This window comes from Physella acuta, unplaced genomic scaffold (assembly GCF_028476545.2).
Source record: "Physella acuta isolate Inbredline_101_S28 unplaced genomic scaffold, ASM2847654v3 ptg001995l, whole genome shotgun sequence".
Classification (NCBI taxonomy): domain Eukaryota; kingdom Metazoa; phylum Mollusca; class Gastropoda; family Physidae; genus Physella; species Physella acuta.
The window spans coordinates 16,778-37,648 of record NW_026733500.1 but is presented as its reverse complement, the minus strand read 5'-3'; the positions used below and the strand labels follow the sequence as shown (position 1 = coordinate 37,648).

General features: G+C 34.7%; 2 protein-coding genes across 7 annotated transcripts in view; both read right to left on the bottom strand.

The window, feature by feature from the left end:
• LOC131931637 (putative leucine-rich repeat-containing protein DDB_G0290503) overlaps nucleotides 1-12,967 on the bottom strand; it is a 57,331-nt gene extending 44,364 nt beyond the window's left edge. For 5 of the 6 annotated variants that reach the window (XM_059288460.1, XM_059288456.1, XM_059288458.1 and 2 more), the window contains exons 1-2: nucleotides 12,545-12,967; nucleotides 10,904-11,053 (exon numbers count right to left, since the gene is read on the bottom strand). In XM_059288460.1, coding sequence (XP_059144443.1) covers nucleotides 10,904-11,053; nucleotides 12,545-12,778 — 384 coding nt within the window. In that variant the 5' untranslated portion in view covers nucleotides 12,779-12,967. Of the gene's footprint in view, nucleotides 1-5,149; nucleotides 5,978-10,903; nucleotides 11,054-12,544 lie in introns of those variants that run through there. The other variant, XM_059288461.1, reaches the window with a different exon arrangement.
• A 3,136-nt stretch (nucleotides 12,968-16,103) lies between these two features.
• Nucleotides 16,104-20,831, bottom strand: LOC131931620 (cathepsin Z). The gene is made up of 7 exons (XM_059288419.1): nucleotides 20,529-20,831; nucleotides 18,327-18,448; nucleotides 17,976-18,200; nucleotides 17,585-17,735; nucleotides 17,405-17,480; nucleotides 17,128-17,214; nucleotides 16,104-17,008 (listed from the first exon to the last, which is right to left on the bottom strand). Exons 1-7 carry the CDS (start codon nucleotides 20,747-20,749, stop codon nucleotides 16,904-16,906), a joined length of 987 nt encoding a protein of 328 aa, XP_059144402.1. The 5' UTR covers nucleotides 20,750-20,831; the 3' UTR covers nucleotides 16,104-16,903.
• Nucleotides 20,832-20,871: the final 40 nt, after the last annotated feature.

Here is a 20,871-nt window from a genome sequence, read left to right as displayed (position 1 = left end):
CTTTAATACTACTCTTAAAGTAATAATATATAATATTATATAGGTTGGAATTTATAACTAACCGTAAACTTCGTTTTTTTTTCAAATTATAATTTTTACAGTTAATCAATAACTATGGCAATGTCTTAAACAGTTCACGTATTTGATTTTTTTAAATCAAAAATTATTTTTTTTAAATACTTTTATTTTCAACTAAATCAATTAACATCAAACATTTGTTTCTAAGCCATTGTCTGTGGTACATAGTTACTTAGAATAGTAAGAAACAGATATTTTACAAATATTCATTACATTTTGTACTTTCGAAGAATATAAAATATAACATTTTGCAGAAACGGCATATAAATGAATGTCTTCAAAATTGACTAGAAGTATGTTATAATAAAGCTACCGTGTTTAGACTTTCAAACAAAACTTACAGTTAAGTAGTCAATTCGTAAAATATATGCTGTTGATACAATTACATAGGTAATATAAAAAAATTGTTATAATTATTACGTAATGAAATTTAAAGCGTTTTATTGTGCTTTTCAAGCATGTCTTAGTACACTTGATTAAATTAGCTATTCTTGTGAAAGTTATTTCCCTTGAATGAAATTTTGGTGTTTAGATTTCAAAATGGGAGATAATTCGTTGCTTAAGTTTACATTAATATCAAATTTTTGCACCTTAGGTTGACCGCTTACTTATAAATACAACTTTAAGTTATTATATGCTATTGTAAAAATTATATAGAGCAGAAGTTCTAAACAAAATAGTTTGAAGGTTTTCGTGCATTATCAAGTTGAAAAACAAATACATCAGCAGCCGTTGTATATTGCAATACTTAATGTTAGTAGACATACAAATACAACATCTAATTTATCAAGTGTCTTGTTCACATTTTTCACCCTCTCCTAATGGAGTTCATATATAACAATTGTAGGCTGGAACCTATAACATTTGTAAACTTTTATTTTTCAAAAACAAACAAAAAATCATTACATAATCACACAATATAGACATTTTACGATTATAACTAAAGACAGTCAAGCTTGGGAGGTCTGTAGAGAGCCCAATACCACAAAAACTATGGGGTTTTTTAATGTTTTTCCCAGACTTATTTCTTCCGGGAGGGAGGGGGGGGGGGGGCACTTGAAATTTTCTAAGGTGGAGGGGGGGGGGCGGGCTATGTCGTAAAGTACAAAATAGACTTGAGGACTTAGCAACAATTTCAATAGAATGTAATTACGCTTGCAAACTGGAATTGAAGGAATTAGTACAAACTTTTGCGACGAAGGCGGCAAGTAAAATTTGATTTTGATGTCTACTTATAACGTGTATGCAATTGATGATGAATTCATTATTAATATGTCACTTTTAATTGTATTCTCATACGTATGTTTTAGTTACTAATTTGTGTGGAAGGGGCGTTTTAATAAGTTTTTCCTAGGGCGCTAAATAACCTGGCGTCGACACTGGATAGTCGATATCTTTAAAAGGACCATAAATAAAAAAAAACAGCAGTGTAATTACAAAGTGTTATTTTTGGTGATAAAAATACATCCAGACAATTCTTCAACAATTACCGGCTAACAATTCCACCGCAGTCTTTCCCGGCAAACATTTCTGTAAATACGGTACCTGTGGTATAAATCACTGCCATTGATCTCCAGCGTGGATCGCGGGCTTATAAAACACATGCTAATCTATTATGACTAGAAGTGGCACGACATTTAAGTCATAAATTACAAACACTATCTGCTATCAGTCAGAGCTCTGTGAGTGTAGGGGGCGGGGGAAGAGGGGGGGGGGGTTAGTAGTTGGGGTGGTCGGATTATTCATATCTCACGAGGAAATGGAAATGTAATACACACGCGCGCACACACACACACACATATATATATATATATATATATATATATATATATATATATATATATATATATATATATATATATATATATATATATATATGTATGTATGTATGTATGTATGTATGTATGTATGTATGTATGTATGTATGTATGTATGTATATATATATATATATATATATATATATATATATATATATATATATATATATATATATATATAAAGATATATTTATTTATAGAGAGAGTGAGGGGAAAGAGAGGGAATGTGAAGAGGGGTACTACTGTGATAGTAGTGTTTATTATCTAATTATCGGGAAACGCATAAGTACGTAGAAAATAATTGCTTACAAGGAAAGTAAAGTCATAGGAAGTGAGATCAAAGGTAAGGAGTGTCGGAGGGTGTGTCAGACTGGATATATCAATCATATGAGGAAATTATACGCTGAAGTAGCAGATATATGTGAGTACAGTGGTAAGTCTAAAGTTATCTACAAACTGTAGTGTTTGCTCTACGAACGTTTTGATGACTCGACAATAATCATAAAATTATGTGACCAAATTATGAGTATGCTTGACAACAAAACAACTTATAACACAGGATATCAGTGGACCTACATAGACATAGCTGTTAGAAAATTGTTAGAGTTTCTCCCCGTAGACCCACTTTCTTGTCTGTGTTTTTTTTTTTAAACTTAGGGCCTAATTAACAACAGACTTTTTGTAGACTTTGCAATGTGATAAAAATGGAATATGGTTGACACGTTATGAATACAACAGTGTCTCAGCGAGGCATAAGGCGACGAGGTGCTAATATAATAGAGCTGAATTAGCTCCCCTGACACAAAAGTACTTATTTAAAGATTTAAAGTAATTATTTTGAAACAAAGTAAAGGAGTAGTTGGAAATAATAAAACAAAGGGTGGTGGGAATCAATGCTATACTTAAACCTTTCCTTTCAACTCTCCTTTGATGTAGGAGATTAAGATACAACCGCTCTGTTATTAAGATACACACTACGGTTACCTCTAAATTAACAGAAAATCGGAATGTATTATTTAAGGGTTTTTTTTGTGTTAACTTGTTTGTGCATGAACACAGTGATTGTGAAAGAGAAAGAAAAATATCAGAAATACCGCCCGGACAAATATAACAAGAACATTGGCAACAATGAAGCAAAAACAGAGTATTGTAAGAGTAGGTATAAACCATCCAGCTGTTTTAAAAAATAAAGTAATTCAACCGCTCGGAAGATATATTAGTTTTGCAGTTTACAACATAAAATGCTTCAAAAGTTAACAACATAACTAGATTCACTTTACAACATATAATAATGTTGCTGTTTACAATAACAATTCAAATAACGACAATAAGTGAAAGTTTACTACATACAAAAATTTAAAAGTTTAGAGCATAAAGCTATGTTATGCAATCATCAAACTAGAAAAGTATCTATCTATATATATAATTCTCCTCTTCGAGCCGTTAGAAAACAAGCTGCAAACGCTCTCCCTACCTCCCCACCCCTACATGGTTTTAGTGAGCTGTGTTCACTCTAAATGTTTACAAGCAGAGCCAACGATTTTAAACATAGGGGGGGGGGGAGGAAGGGGGGGGGTTATGGTCCTTAACGAGCTACTTATAGTGTTTTAAAGAAATATTTTCAGTGTCAGCGTTGGTACTGTCGAATTCACAAATTATGAATTATTGAAAATTAGAAACAACTAAATAGCGGCGTATGTTATGCCGCGGGCCGGCTCGTATCAGATAACCTACTTGGTATAGAACAGAAACATATCTGCTAAGAAAATGATTTTCTCATGTGAGATAGACACATGTATGCCAATAACGACATTTTCACGTGAGATAGACACATGCAAGCTAATAACGACCTTTTCACGTGAGATAGAAAAATGTACACTAATAACGACCTTTTCACGTGAGATAGAAAAATGTACACTAATAACGATCTTTTCACGTGAGATAGACACGTGCATGCTAATAACGACCTTTTCACGTGAGATAGAAAAATGTACACTAATAACGACCTTTTCACGTGAGATAGAAAAATGTACACTAATAACGACCTTTTCACGTGAGATAGACACATGCACGCTAACAACGACCTTTTTCCATGCCAATAACCTTTTCATGTGAGATAGACACGTGCTAAATAACATAACAACTCTTAGCATCAGAACACGAAACCGTTGGTTGCTTTCCTGTTGAATGTAGAGAGAACGTGTTTTAATTAACACTTCGAGTTTCAAATTATGTGTATGGATTTACAGTTTTACACGCTCACAAACTAACAACACAGGTCTCACCCCCTATGTGTAAGGCCTTTTGTAAAATATTTAAGTAACAGATTTAAATTCAGCAATTTTTCTTCTTAGTGTCATCAACTCCTATCTTATGGATAAATTAATGTCGGTCTGCAATTATCGATGTATTTACATCTAATTAATTGGTAATTCAATTGGAAAAAGCATTCTCTACAAAACAACCATTTTAGCATGGGTGTCAACCCCTCCCCCGCATTATGACCATACTGGACTAAACCAAGACGCGTTTACGGAACTTCCAAAGGGAATACTAATAATAAGAGAAGAGAAAGGGACAGAAATGAAAACTTTTAAATGTAAAATTTACATTAGTTTTTTGAGAAATCGGAAGTAGCGTAAATTACTACTTCCGGTCAACGTAAATTACTCAAAATTTAACAGAAGGTAGAGAATTAGACGTTTTACTTACATGTGAAATTTCATTTATCTATCTGAAATAGTACTCAAGTTATAGGCTTTTGAAAAATTCAAAGTAGGAAAAGTGCCACTTCCGGTTATCGGAAATCGCTCAAAAGTTGATACGGATCTACGATTTTGATAAAATACTTATATATGAAATTTCATCAACCTAGCTGTAACGGCACTCAAGTTATCGTGTTTACACACGGACACACACACAGACAGACAGATAGACAGACAGACAGACACACAGACATACGGACAAGATTGCAAAATTATGTTTTTCCGTATCAGTGAGGTGTAAAACGTCGAGATTTGTAAAAATCTCGATTTTTTTTTTTTGCACGATTACAAGACTTTCTCTATACTTCGTATATACGAGAAAGTAAAAATCAAATTGTGTCCTTATTCAGGTGGTCACGTATTGCAACACCTCCACATGATGTCAGAAGTTTACTACTAACGCAACAAAAATCAAACGGTCACTAATTAAAACACTCCTGCTTTGGTCAGAAGTTTGCCTACCTCCCCCCCCCCATACCCCGACTTACATTATTCTGTGACTTCTGCTGCTCCACCGGGTCCTTCCAAGTGACCCGCTTGGGACTGGGCACGCGCTGCTCAGAGTCCAGTGACCTGTTGGGTGAGCCCCCCGGGCTGCGGGACCTCCTCTCGGTGTACTCACGGGCGTCCGTCAGGCGCTCCTCGGTCCGAGGGGGCGGCCGACCCCGATACACATCCCGTAGAGCTCTGCTGCTATCGTAGTAACTCTGAACCTCTTCCATCATGTCTGAACAACAACAAAACTGCTGGACCTAATCCACATTGAAACGCTGGGTCATTCGATCTTTATGGCCAACACACGAACAATGGACCGTAAAATCGTGGCACAGTTCGGCAGTAAACACATCTACCAGTAAAAGTACAAGTAGTACAGATCGTGTTAAAACAAAACCAAACCACTTTCCTTATAGACACAAATCTAAACTTATCTCTTGAAACAATATTATAACGTATACCTGATATTCACTAAACTACATACAATATGAAGACACTGATCAATACCTAAAACAATCGACTATTCATACCGCATACAAGTATATACAACTCCAGTTAAAGTTCGAACACACACTGGAAGACAAATCCTTGTTCAACTGGCCATATAAACAGCGGTAAGAAACAGCCGTGTACACCTCATGAAAACACGATTAGCATAAGATTTATCGATTAGGTTCAAGCTAGGTTTACACCCTACAGCACAGGCGCCTATACAGGACGTCATGGCTGATAGCTTCAGTGTTGCCATAAGCGACACGGCCGTACAATGGACGAGGGTAGTCGCACGACGGAAGGATCTTATCGCACAGGATCAGGTGCCGCGCTTGTGGCGGGAAAGTTTTCAAACGGACGACGTGTCCAGACGGGCCGGGGTCGCCAACATGACAGTGAAAAGTGAACGCGTCGTTACACCCGCTTATTGTTCAAGTAAACATATAGCCACACAAGTTGTGTCTCGGTTTGAAAGGCTCATTGATTATCGGGGAATATATCGATCGACGGGGGTAGATTATTGAACGTATACTAAAGATCAAGGGTCCTTAACCTGTAGCTATGGTACCCCCACCCACAGAACTTCACCGTGAACGCGCTAATCAATGCATAATTAGGGAAGAGAATGAAACTATTACGGTCGCAACAGAACGATCAAGTCGATACGCAGTTGCAAGGGGGCGCCAAAGGTCGACCTCCTATGTGTTGTTACAGGAAGCAGGCGTGGACGATCAGACGACGGCTAATGAATGAATTACTATTACGTAGACGATAAAAAGATGGTTAACGATTTTCCTATGTTAGGACGAAGCAGTATGGTAGAGGTTGACATGACCCATGCTTGTCGGACCAGCACACGGAAACTCTGAAACTGATGGTTGTACATGCACTTTCCGTATGCTTTCCTTTTGTCCACTTCCCTTGTGGGTCCCATGCTAGGCCCTAATGCCAGTCGAGTTATGATGTGGGATAATGTAAGAATGAGTCATAACCCTAACTCCTTTAAATATTTTTTGTCGTTTGTCCACAGAACTACACGTACATGTATTTGAAATAGCGTTTGGCTAAAGTATTTTTAAAACGTAATTTTCTGATTTATAATCTTCAGGGTTTATTTTTGCGTGTTATGTATTTTTTACTAATCTTTAGCGTGTTTTTACAACGCCCTGAATCTTAAACGTAGGCCCCTACAATGTAGGCTACGTGTTACAACTTTTATATTTCGGAGTCACACACGAACAGAGTAAATAAGAAACAAACTATGAGATGAGAAAACTAACAATTAAAACAAATAAACCTGAATGTAATGCCCTTGTGGAGCACACGTGAGATTAGTGATAGACCTATGTGATTAGGAGCTACTGCGGTCTATAATGGCATTTTATTATCCAAGTCTTTCTGGCGCGACAGACAGGCTACCCTCCCCTGGGAAAATCCCGAGGGCGCCCACGATCGTAAATAAACGATAACTTGCTGTAACAATGCAGCACAACATTAAATATTACGGTAGTTTAAAAACTTTGATCAAATGTTGAAACAATTACACATTCTGAACCCAGGATAACTTAGACTAAACGTCCCCGTTGAGGTCAAGCTACAAGAATCTTGACCAGCTTCTTAAAAAAAAATGTTTAAAAAACACATTATTGTAAATGTGATGTTTATGGCTGTCGTAATTTTCATTTTTGTTGTCTAAGTCCGCTCAGTATAATTACGATGCCTGGTAATAACAACTTGTTCATCTGTTATTTGTGTGAAGTTATATTATTTATATTTACAAAACCGAAATGCTACACAATGTAACTATAGTTACAACTATAGTAACTACAATTACAACGGGTTATGTAATTAGTTGTTCACAAAATCATAAATGACCAAAGGCAATTTTAGCACATTGTTCCCCAACCCTTCACAATCATTAAAAGTCCCAAACCTTCCTTAAATTGACAAATTGACAACCACATATCTCCCCCCCCCTTTCCATCAAGGTGCGTGATGTCATTTAAGCATGCTTACAGCTGTAACTACTGAAAGACGTCGGGGCTTGAAGAGATTTACACCAGTCATTTATTACCCATCTGCCACTAAAGGTTTAAGGACAAGAGTCGTGGGACAATAGGAGTAGGAACCAACAGGCGACCATGGTGTTTGATTTCACTGAGCAGCCCAGTGTTTGGAAAGTGTGCTTTGTCTGTCAGAACACTACACCAGCTCTAGGTCGAGCACACAACATGTGATATAGATTTGAGCACACTAAATGTGCTTTAAGTTCGTACACACTCTACATGAGCTCCAGGTCGAGCACACTACATGTGATATAGATTTGAGCACACTATATTATGTGCTTTAAGTTCGTACACACTCTACATGAGCTCCAGGTCGAGCACACAACATGTGATATAGATTTGAGCACACAACATGTGCTTTAAGTTCGAACACACTCTACATGAGCTCTAGGTCGAGCACACTACATGTGATATAGATTTGAGCACACAACATGTGCTTTAAGTTCGTACACACTCTACATGAGCTCCAGGTCGAGCACACTACATGTGATATAGATTTGAGCACACAACATGTGCTTTAAGTTCGAACACACTCTACATGAGCTCTAGGTCGAGCACACTACATGTGATATAGATTTGAGCACACAACATGTGCTTTAAGTTCGTACACACTCTACATGAGCTCCAAGTCGAGCACACTACATGTGATATAGATTTGAGCACACAACATGTGCTTTAAGTTCGTACACACTCTACATGAGCTCCAGGTCGAGCACACTACATGTGATATAGATTTGAGCACACTACATGTGCTTTAACTTTAAGTTCGTACACACTCTACATGAGCTCCAGGTCGAGCACACTACATGTGATATAGATTTGAGCACACTACATGTGCTTTAACTTTAAGTTCGTACACACTCTACATGAGCTCCAGGTCGAGCACACTACATGTGATATAGATTTGAGCACACTATATTATGTGCTTTAAGTTCGTACACACTCTACATGAGCTCCAGGTCGAGCATACAACATGTGATATAGATTTGAGCACACTAAATGTGCTTTAAGTTCGTACACACTCTACATGAGCTCCAGGTCGAGCACACTACATGTGCTTTAACTTTAAGTTCGTACACACTCTACATGAGCTCCAGGTCGAGCACACAACATGTGATATAGATTTGAGCACACAACATGTGCTTTAAGTTCGAAACACTCTACATGAGCTCTAGGTCGAGCACACTACATGTGATATAGATTTGAGCACACAACATGTGCTTTAAGTTCGTACACACTCTACATGAGCTCCAAGTCGAGCACACTACATGTGATATAGATTTGAGCACACAACATGTGCTTTAAGTTCGTACACACTCTACATGAGCTCCAGGTCGAGCACACTACATGTGATATAGATTTGAGCACACTACATGTGCTTTAACTTTAAGTTCGTACACACTCTACATGAGCTCCAGGTCGAGCACACTACATGTGATATAGATTTGAGCACACTACATGTGCTTTAACTTTAAGTTCGTACACACTCTACATGAGCTCCAGGTCGAGCACACTACATGTGATATAGATTTGAGCACACAACATGTGCTTTAAGTTCGTACACACTCTACATGAGCTCCAGGTCGAGCACACAACATGTGATATAGATTTGAGCACACTATATTATGTGCTTTAAGTTCGTACACACTCTACATGAGCTCCAGGTCGAGCACACAACATGTGATATAGATTTGAGCACACAACATGTGCTTTAAGTTCGTACACACTCTACATGAGCTCTAGGTCGAGCACAGACGTGAGCTCTAGGTTCGCCAACTGATTACAGGTCACGAGCTTGTCTGTTGAACCCACTCAACAGTTATGAAAAACGGATGATCAGACAACTTAAGGTAAAATTTGCGACAACGAGAATAGTGAGCAGTTTTAGATCTATATATATATTTAGAGACCCCAAAATTGATTTTACGCACCCCACACTACCCTATGCCGACTACCGTAATTAGAATGTATCCAAGTTTATCTAAATATTCACCCCCCCCCCCCACACACACACACGCAGCTTTTAAGGGAGTTGGCCCTCTGGATTCACATTAGTAACATGAACCAACCAGCCTTCCAGAGGTAACGAAAAGAAACAATGCCAAAAGTAGTATAAGAGCATATGTATATTCTTGCATACAATAAAAGTAAGTAAAAAATGCGGATTAAAAAATTGAGGATTAAAAAAGTGAGGATAAAAAAATTCAGTGTGTACATTTCTATCTAGAACAATATAGCAACACAAATGTTTAAAAATGTATTGCATCTGAAATTATTTATTGTGAGAAAATGACAAACTGATTATAAATCTGAAACCATAAAATAATCAAACGAATTGAACAGTGTGCCAGTGAGGAAGGGGTGGTCCAACGCAGAATAAAGATGTAGCAAGCAATTGTGATGCTGTTTGTAAGATTAATGATGTAATAATCACCAGAGGAAGAAAATAAAAAGAGTTACAACTCATGACTGAACCAATATAAATAAACGTTCTGGTATACACAGGGAAAACAAAAACTGTTTGCAGGAAACTGTATGTGGGAATCAAGGCAAATCAATAATCAAACTTTCCCCACTGAGACCATAGTCAATGGGCCACTCTAAGCCTAATTTACATTGAGGCAAGAAGAAGATTTATAGCCCTTTAATGAGGATTGATGAGAGTGTAGTTGAAACGGGGAATACCTGTTTTTTTTGGTATATGTTAATAAGGGATGATTTGCACATTTCTGAAACAAGTCTTCCAAAAATATGGGAGATGGGTTGCTAATAGCATTATAATATCAGTTTAGTGTGTCAATGTTAGACTGTTGTTAGGACTAGGGTTTAGCTTTAGTTAGTGTAGACAGTAAGTAGTATTAATTTACTACTACCAACCTAATACCCTTTATTAAAAAAAGATTCTATTTTAAAAAAAAAGCTATAATGAGACAGCAAAAAAACATATGTGGGACAAAAAGATAGGATAAAAGAAAGGTCTAGTTTGGCTAGTTTAAAAGTTATTTGAATTATACTTTTTTACAACGCCTTTTTTTTTACTATTAATTATTTTAGTCCTTTGGTGCTGTAATTATCCAGGATATTTTTTTGTTTGTTTTTTTAAGGGGGGTGGGGTGGGGGAGAGGGGCATGATTCAAATCAAAACTCAGATGAGCACAAGCATTTTTTACAGCCCTATTAAAAACTTACCCTGTTAGCAGCTGAAGATTTTAAAAGTTTGTCTTCCAATGAAGAAACTTTATCATTGGCCTCTTTCTCCAGCTCCTCTACAGTCTGCACTAAGACTTCATTCTGCTCATTTAAATCATTCACATATGACTGCAGTATTCGTAGGCGGATCTAGAAAATACAATGTTAATGTTATTATCTTATATTTAGCAGTAGAATTATACAGTAGTATAATATACAGTTATAATCTTTTTAAATATCTGTTTATTATTAAGGTTATCAGTCACTAATTCTTTTTTTAATTCCATGGAGATGTAGTATAGTATTTTAATTCAGTTTGATATAGCAAAAATAGTTTAATGCCATTAAAAATTAAATGATTCAATAATGTTTCAAATTTTTAAAAGATGTGTTTTAGTAAAAAAAAAATTGCAATAAAAATAGACCAACTGTAATATTGACTTAGCTTTATTAAAGAAATGTATTTTTTTAATGAAAATAAATAATTATGGGGGGGGGGGGGGTTCTATTTGTAACAGTGTGGGGAGGAAGGGTAATCATTTTAAAAAGTGACATAATATAAAGACAATCCCTTCCTATTTTTAAGTAAGTCTAAATAGTATTGGAGAGTATTGGCGCTACCAGTGACTGACAATATGCTATGTTGTTAGTAGTATTGCATTAACAAGTTTGTAGCTACTGTCAAAAAATTTGGGTTAGAGCCATGATAGGACATCATTTAAGGTAAGCATTGAAACTAGCTAGTTATATTAGTATTTAGTTTACTACTAGTAGCAATCTTAATTCCATTGATGTGATATTAAGGGACACACATATAGCACATCAATTACCCTTGGATTAATAATATGTTTATTTTATAGCCTTCTGATATCATGAGTGGTCTAGCTGTAGAACATGAAAATGCTAGCCTGAAAGTCTTGAGTTCAAATCTGGGTTCAAGTCAGTAGAACAGGTGAACTATACTTCACTTGACAATCAGGTTATAAAAGGGAACTTTAATACTGATATACTTAGATTATAACAGAGGTGTAGGCTAAATGTGTTGAGAAGTTGTAACCTCTACTCCTCACAGACCCCACATGGAAAATTGTGAATGCCACAAAGACCACTAATAGTGGCATAATTTATTTTTTTTAAAAAGAAGACTGACATGCTTATGTCATGTGGAAAGAGTGTCAAATCATTGTAAAGTGGTGGATGACTAAAATAAAAAAAATAGAAATGATATGAAATAAAATTCAGTCATGGACACATATTGATAGCAGAGATTTATAGATATATAAAGATGTATCCTAGATGTATAGATACAGATTGTCATATAGAGATATAGCAGATGGAAGGGGAAAATTTTTGCCTCAACCCATGACCAATTTAAATATTTTTGGCTAGTTACTTGATAATACTAGACCTAGATTCTAATTTTATCATTGCATTAGATCTATCATTAATTACCAAATTAAGATAAATATACATAGTATACTTAATAGTTAATACTACTATAATAACTATAGGCAGGCCCTACTAGTGCCTAATCTAATACTGCATTTAAGTTAGGCGAATTGAATACTGAAATACTTGTCAATACTTGAAAATTGAAAATACAAAATAGCCTATCAATTTTTTTTTTTAATAGGACCTAACCTTTGCTGTATCTTCCACTGCTCCAGCTTTGTCAGCATCATCTAGTCTTCTTAATTTGTCTTCATAAAGATTTCTAAATTCCCCCATAAGAGTATGCATCTGTCCTTTTCCATTATTTGGTCTATACCCCGAAGATTGTCCTGATCTTCCATTTGCAGTGTCTCCCCCTCCTCCTCCATGGTTGCCAGGGGCAAGCGATGGAGAGGCTAGGCGATTACTCGTTGAGGTTGACATAGTATAAGCGTACCTAGTTGTTATTTGGTAAAACTAAAGTGTCTACTATGTTCATTAACTTCGACATGCACAATTGCACATCGAAATGTAAATCTAAACTAGTTTTGAAAAAATATCCGAAAACAATAACACACTATCAGCCATCCTTCCACACAATCAGACCGGTGAAGACTTGTGTTTACAATCTTTTACGATTGGATGGATGTGTCACATGGCTTTGTTTATAATCAAAATTTTTATAAAAACTGTCGAGAATGGTCTGCTACGAATTAATTTACATAATGTTAGAGATAAGTTGCGGGCTTCGTAGGTTGATTCTAAAAGATCCTCTTGTTAAGATTGCGAATGTGACTCAAAGTTACATTGATTTTTAAATTAATAATAAAAAGTGTGTTATGTTGAGCCAGCTATTCGAATCTTTTTACATCTATAAAATGAGAAGATCAAAGAAAATTAACCCAATAATTTAATTTTGCGGTTATTTCCCTTTCAACTTGTATTGAGAAAAATACATGTACTGTTACAAAAAAAATTAAAATCGCTCACAAAAGTATCCCCTTAAAGTTATTGACCTCGCATAGTACGTTTTATCTCCACTTTATAGATACTCATAATAGTTTTTTGCATGAACATTGAGTCTGGTCGAGTGAAAGTTGTGGATTGTAGCTTTCTCTCCGCTCATTTATCTTACATTAAAAAAACAATCACAACCTCTAGACGTTATAAATAAATAATGCCTCACACCATGGACAGAGTTTCTTCCAGGCATCTCTTCGCCCCCCCCCCCCCCCACCCAAAAAAAATCTACCGCCCTCCCCCCCCCCCCCCCCGAACGAAGTGAAATTTATATAATTTATATAGAAAATATATACTTTTAAGTGTCCGCCCCCCCCCCCCCGAAGAAAGTCTACCGCCCCCCCCCCCCCCCGAAAATTTCAAGTGCCCCCCCCCCGGAGAAAAAAGTCTGGAAGAAACACTGACCATGGAGGGTATTAGGTGCCTAATTTTAGTGACCATGTGATAAAAAGAAATTGAAAAAAAAAACGCTACCACGTATTTGTTGTAATTCTTAGAAACACAAATTAAAACAATTTCTTTCTTGAATTTCCAGGTTGTGGCGAGGTGAGGGTTTATAGCTTTAAGAGTAATTGTAGTATAGGGTGGCTGGGTGTTAGTAATGACATGCAATAAGGGTAGTGGAGTGGGGGGGGGGGCGTTGCTGGCAGTGCATGCCGTTTGTCATAATTTGGATCACACAGTGGTTCTACAGTGGATCACCACAGGTTCTACAGCCCAGGTAGGGCTTTGGTCTGCTTCACCATATTTCTCCATTCATCAGGCGCAACCAATATCTTCTTTTAAGTCTACACTCCAAGCTGTCGTATAGGTCTTCATGTCTGCATTTTATTCTCTTCTTCTCCCTTTGTGATCCCTGGGAAGAAAAAGCCTTCAGCCAACTGCTTTCCATAAGTGTCCACGACTGAATTTCATATATTTTCTATTATTATTTTTTAGCGCAATTTCCATACGGACAATTGCGATTATTAACTCGTCATTTCTGGATGGATGTATGGATGGATGTGTGTCCGCAGCTTGAAGTCGTATCTCCTCCTCAACGAAGCAATATCGAGGACTAGTTCCAAAAGCAAATATGTTAAGCAAGTTCCGAGGATGATTGTGGGCCAAATAATTCCCGGAATTCCTTCCTGGATTTCCCGGAAAAGCCAAAAAACCTCGAAAAAAAAATGCCGTTTTTGGCCTATATCTCGGCAACCAGACCACTTAGCGACTTGAAACATTTACCAATCGATTCCTGCCATAATTTAGAACAATATTGCCAAAGAAAGTTTTCAAAAATATCCTTTCGTTCGGTCACAAAAAATTAATTAAGGAAATCGCGCTTAAATTGTCACTAGACTTTTTATTAACTTGTTTTAGTTATCTACCACTTTACAATGATTTGACACTCTTTCCACATGGCATAGCAGTCTTATTTAAAAAAGAAATTCTGCCACTATTAGTGTTCTTTATATATCTAAATTCATTTTTGGTTAGCTCGTAGTCTCAATCTATTTTTGCCGTGTCAATCTATCAGTCAGGAAATAAACATGTCACTTGCATGTCCGCAAATTTAGAATATCTCTCTAAGACAGTTAATATTTTCATTTAAAATTTGTTTTAACTAAACATCTGCTCTATTCCATAAAAAAATAAACCGGGAGTGATCTCCCCTAAACTTTCTCGAATATTCTTATATAAAATAACAGGGGATGGGAACTCGGGCTATAGACATGATTTTTAATCCATTTTAAATACTTAAAGTTTTAAAAATAGAATAAAATCTCGTAGACAAATTAATTGCACACCAAGTGAACGCCAAATAAAAAAGCGCATAATGGTGCGCAATATTATTAGTACTTTTAAAATTTACATTAGTTTTTTGAGAAATCGGAAGTAGCGTAAATACTACTTCCAGTCAACGGAAATGACTCAAAATTTAATAGAAGGTAGAGAATTAGATCTTTTACTTACATATGAAATTTCATTTATCTATCTGAAATAGTACTCAAGTTATAGGCTTTTGAAAAATTCAAAGTAGGAAAAGTACCACTTCCGGTTATCGGAAATCGCTCAAAAGTTGATACGGATCTACGATTTTGATTAAATACTTATATATGAAATTTCATCAACCTAGCTGTAACGGTACTCAAGTTATCGTGTTTACACACGGACAGACAGACACACAGACACACAGACACACAGACAGACACACAGACATACGGACAAGATTGCAAAATTATGTTTTTCCGTATCAGTGAGGTGTGAAACGTCGAGATTTGTAAAAATCTCGATTTTTTTTTTTTGCACGATTACAAGACTTTCTCTATACTTCGTATATACGAGAAAGTAATGAATGTGTGGTGTCAGGAACAGATCTGGCGAAGTCCACAAAAAGTGCACGATCGAAGTGTCATTATATAGTGTTAAAAATAGTTTAAATACACATTAAGTACTGTAAGAAAAAATACTTTTTTTGTAATATTTCTGTTCTCATTCCTTTAACACGATATTTTAATATTTATAACTAGACAGAAATTTGATGGAGCTGATTAACTATGAGCATCCTTTTTAAACAGGATACTGTTGCAGGAAGTGAGATAATGTTAAAGGATTTTTATCATTTTTTCTCAACACCAATAGAGTTCCTCGTTTTAATATTCGCCTATAACTGTAAAACTGTGGATCACATTATATAGTTGCTGACTGAGTTCAGACTAATCATTATAGTTACACAAACACAATAGTTTAGAGATTCAAGAAGACAGCTTTTAAAAGAATTCTTTAATAAGTTAAAAGAAATATTTTGTAATAATATACAAAGTGCAAGTAAAATAAATAAGATATGTGTCATAATATACAAATATTTCAATAAGAAGCTTCAGTCAAATCGACCACATCTAATCTAATACATTAGGAAAAATAACCAATCAATTTTTACAGATCCAGAAAATAAATATATTTAGCTTTCTTTAAATAAAATGTTGCAAATTTTGATTCAGCTTAGATAACCATTTATTCATTTATATTCATTTAACTTGAGAAACATATTTAAATACAATGATAAACATATTTATTTTGTATACAATGTAAATAAACGTATGCAGTCAGATCATGAAGAAAATACTTAAGCAATAGATCTAATATATATAGTCAAATCATTTGTAAAAAATGTTATACTATACTTTGTTTCTTTTACTTCTTTTAGATTGTTACACATACCCCTCAGTTAAAATTAAAAATGATAATGAATATTTCTCAATCATCTGTGTTTAAATACAAATAACAGTAAAAAATGTACCTTCAAATAAAGAAAAGACCTTAACTGTATGTATTACTGAAGTAAAAAAATAATTTAAATAGAAAGCAAAAGAAAGTAAAAAAAAATAATTTAAATACAAAGCAAAAGAAAGTTAAAAAAAAAAATTGAACTAAAAATCCACGGATTGAAATCTATCTGATGTAATATTTGCAAGTTTATATAACATATTGCTTGATTTAAATTCATAATCATTCACACAAAACTTGAATTTAAAGCAACATCATTCGTACCAAATGTGTATTAATTCAATCCACAATAACATCAGCATAAGCACAATCAGTTTCTATAGCCAAGCTGTATTTGCCACCTTTGTATTTGCTTGTAACAATACGAAGCCAACCTTCTTCCCCCTGGAAATGACAAAGTAATCTTCATTTATATTTTAAGCAAAACATTTTTATTTTCTAAAATGTAACTTTTTAATTTACTTGATATTAAACATCTTAAGATTAGGAAAAAGAGCACTTACCCAGAAAGTACCCCACGAGTTCCTTACAACCCAGAACTCAGTACCATTTTCCACTCCCCATCCTGCAACTGATACTATGTGGTTGATCTGTGATAAAAAATGTACAAAATCATAAATGTGAATACAAAATTAAATGTAATCTGCAATTATAAGTATAATGTTAACAGTTCATAAAGAGGTGAATGAAATATTTTATCGTTAAAGAAAATACACAGTTTAATGAGAGTTAAAAGGAAGATTGTTTGAAAAATAGACATAAAGTGATTAGAATACTTACCATTGGAAGCATTTTATACTCCTGATATATCCCACCAGAATAGTTCTCTAGCTTATCTGTTGCCTCAATACCACAACTGAAGAAAATAATGGTGGTGCTCTTAAACTATTAATTAATGTGCCATGTTATTTTAGTTATGATAACTAGTTACTTTAAAGTAGCATTAAGTAAGGGTCTTACCTGATGGGGCCATTTTTCATAATCTCTGCCATCATGGCTTCTCTGCCAGAGACTGGGCCATATTCAGAGACTTTCCATCTCTTGTAGTTTTTTACAACTGCACATTTTCCAAATGTTGTACAAGTCATGCACTGGTTCATTTCATTACACTCTGCAGAAATAAAATGTGAATCTTTAAAATTCTCAATGAAAGTGTGTGGGATTCAAAATAAAATGTAATAAATTATTACAAAAGCACAACTTAAGACTGAAGTTCAGAAACAATCTTTTCAACTGTGGCAAAACTAAATAGATGAATGTAGAAAAGAAAATTTTCTGTTTTTAATAAATTAAAATGCAACTTTTAGTACAGTATCAAAAGCTTAAATTTATGCTCTAATCATAAACTTACTTCCATCTGCAGCTTGATAATTGTTACAACTCTCATCAGGAATTCCTTCTTTATGAGCATAGCTATAAACTAATTTGTCATCACCACCATGACATGAGCCTGCGTCAGCACAGTCAATTACCTCTTGAACAGACAGATATGCACTTGGCCAGGCACCTTTGCGTTTTATATTGATTCTATCAGCCATTGAGCTGGTTGATCCCATAGCCCAACATGAACCACAATCTGAGAAAAATAAACACCTAGTTGTGTGTATTAAAAAAATAACAGCAAGATAAGGATTTTTGCCTACAATTTAAGCAAACATTTACTAAATACTGGGATTATGATTTAGAAAAAAAAAATATTTACATTGAGGGATATGTTGATTACGTGTTGTGCTCACATAGTTGGTGCCATTTACATTACGCCAATCAAATGCCTCTGGTAAATTTGCTATCAGCTTTGGATCATCAAAGGGTCGAGCTTTCATTCTAGGTTTTTATTATTAAAGCATTGATAATTAGCCCAATTTTTATAAATTACAATTGTACAATAATTAGTTAATAGTAAAATAAACAGACCTAACCATACTTCATACCAGTCTAAATTCATATATTATTAAAATACTAATTAATACTATGACAGACTCTATAGATAGGGCCTATAATTTGGGTGTTGGTAAATTGCGAGAAGCTTAAAGGCAAGGCAGTAAATTGCGAAAAATACCGGAAGAATCACAGATAAATAGCAAGATACAATTTGCTAGACACTTTTTTGTTTTATGCTTTTGGTGGTTTTTTCTCCAGATGGGCAAAAAGACAAGGTGTAAAATAAACAAGTGTTGTATGTTGTGCTTTTTTAAAAAAAATTTTTTGATCTAGTTTAGATTTTTAAAAATATTCAAACGTCTTAACATTATTGTTCCTATGATTGTCTGCTCACTTTTATTTGTCTGCGAAAGAAAATACAAAACTTTGATGGGGTCACAGTCAGTGCATTTAAAGCTTTAACATAGGTCATAGCCTGAGCAATAGCAATGACAAATATGCCTGAGGTGATAAATAGGAAAACCAATACCTTCCGAGCTTTAACACTGTGTATTGTTGTACTTGTAGAAAGTGTAGAATTATAAATAAATTTTAAGTGTTATTTTTTTTTATCAAGTAATTTTAATTAGGCCTAGGCCTATAAAAAATGTTTAAAAATTAACAAAAATTATATTTTAAAAAAAAAAATCATAGGCGGCAGCAATAATTCAAACTTTCTTTGCAACAATACAACATATGTTTGCAGTGGCAGCGGCTTAGACAGTGATGTTCAAAGGCAATACATTGTGCGGTGTTCAACCCAAATGAAAGAAGTTGATGAATCATCAACACATCTAGTGGCAGAAAAATCGGAAGTTATGACAATACAATGTCTGCATCAAAGTTCACTGAATGAACTTCATTGTGTATGCAGTACGCCTAATGTATAGATATAGCGGTAATCTATCGTTTTAAGTACGTAAAATCGCAGGCGACTAGTAATGTGAAAAACAGGTGACTCCTTAAATTTTAATAATTATTTCACATTTTGAGGAGGATTTATGTTTTGAAAAATACAAAAATGTTTCCTTGTTTCATTTATGTACCTGCTTTTAAACAATTGCATTAAAAAATTTCAGTAATACATGAAGACTAGAGATGTTTCCAACAGATGCAACCATGCTCATTTACAACAGCAGCCATCTTGTTTATTTTTACTTTCTCGTATATACGAAGTATAGAGAAAGTCTTGTAATCGTGCAAAACAAAAAAAAAAACATTTTAAACCTCACAGATACGGAAAAACATAATTTTGCAATCTTGTCCGTATGTCTGTGTGTGTGTGTAAACACGATAACTAGAGTACCCTTTCAGCTAGGTTGATGAAATTTCATATACAATTATTTTATCAAAATCGTAGATTCTTATCAACTTTTGAGCGATTTCCGATAACCGGAAGTGGTACTTTTTCTACTTAGAATTTTTCAAAAGCCTATAACTTGAGTACTATTTCAGATTGATAAATGAAATTTCACATATAAGTAAAAGATCTAATTCTCTACCTTCTATCAAATTTTGAGTAATTTCCGTTGACCAAAGTACTAATTTACGCTATTTCCGATTTCTCAAAAAAACGCATGTAAATTTATAAAGTACTAATAATATTGCGCACTATTATGCACATTTCATTTAGCGTTCTCTTGGTGTGCAATTCTTTTTTCTACGAGATTTTATTCTATTTTAAAAACTTCAAGTATTTAAAATGGAGTTCCCATCCCCTGTTGTTTTATATAAGAATATTCGAGAAAGTTTAGGGGAGATCACTCCCAGTTTATTTGCAGACATCTTTATTTCTTGCAATTTTTTAATTTATCGCATCGCCATTTTGCAATTTACCAACAGCCCCTATACTGTATAGTAGTATGTATAGTATAGGTTCTGGATTAGGAATTCAGCAACAGAAATAATTTAGCCTAATTAATAAATTATTGAAAATTATAAAATCTAGACACTAGATATAGATCCAGATTCTAGATCTACTTGCCTAACAATTTGATTGGCATCTGAAAAGTTTGATTTTTTTACGTAACAAGGAGATTTTTTATTTTTTATTTGTTGAATTTTAAACTCGAATTCTTTTGCTGCTTGGTCGTTACGAGTGTTAATTGACATCGATTCAACTCCGTGAATTCTTGATCGACATTCAGCATGAAACGCGAATAAAACAGTGAACACAATAACGACGCAGAAGAAAAAGTTAGACATCTTCCTTGTTGACTTCTTTACTTTCTCACTCAGCAACGACGGGTGATCTAAATCTCATCTAAAAGTTAAAGTCATATGATAACGTCATGTGATTAGTAACGTGACAAAGGACAATTATGCCT

Bases quoted from the DNA above. Each gene is read 5' to 3' on its own strand.
- LOC131931620 (XM_059288419.1), bottom strand. From the start codon at position 20,749: ATGTCTAACTTTTTCTTCTGCGTCGTTATTGTGTTCACTGTTTTATTC. The intron at 18,201-18,326 runs GTAAATATTTTT...TATTTTTCTCAG, and splicing joins TAATCAACATATCCCTCAAT to ATTGTGGTTCATGTTGGGCT. The intron at 17,736-17,975 runs GTAAGTTTATGA...TTATTTCTGCAG, and splicing joins TTATCAAGCTGCAGATGGAA to AGTGTAATGAAATGAACCAG.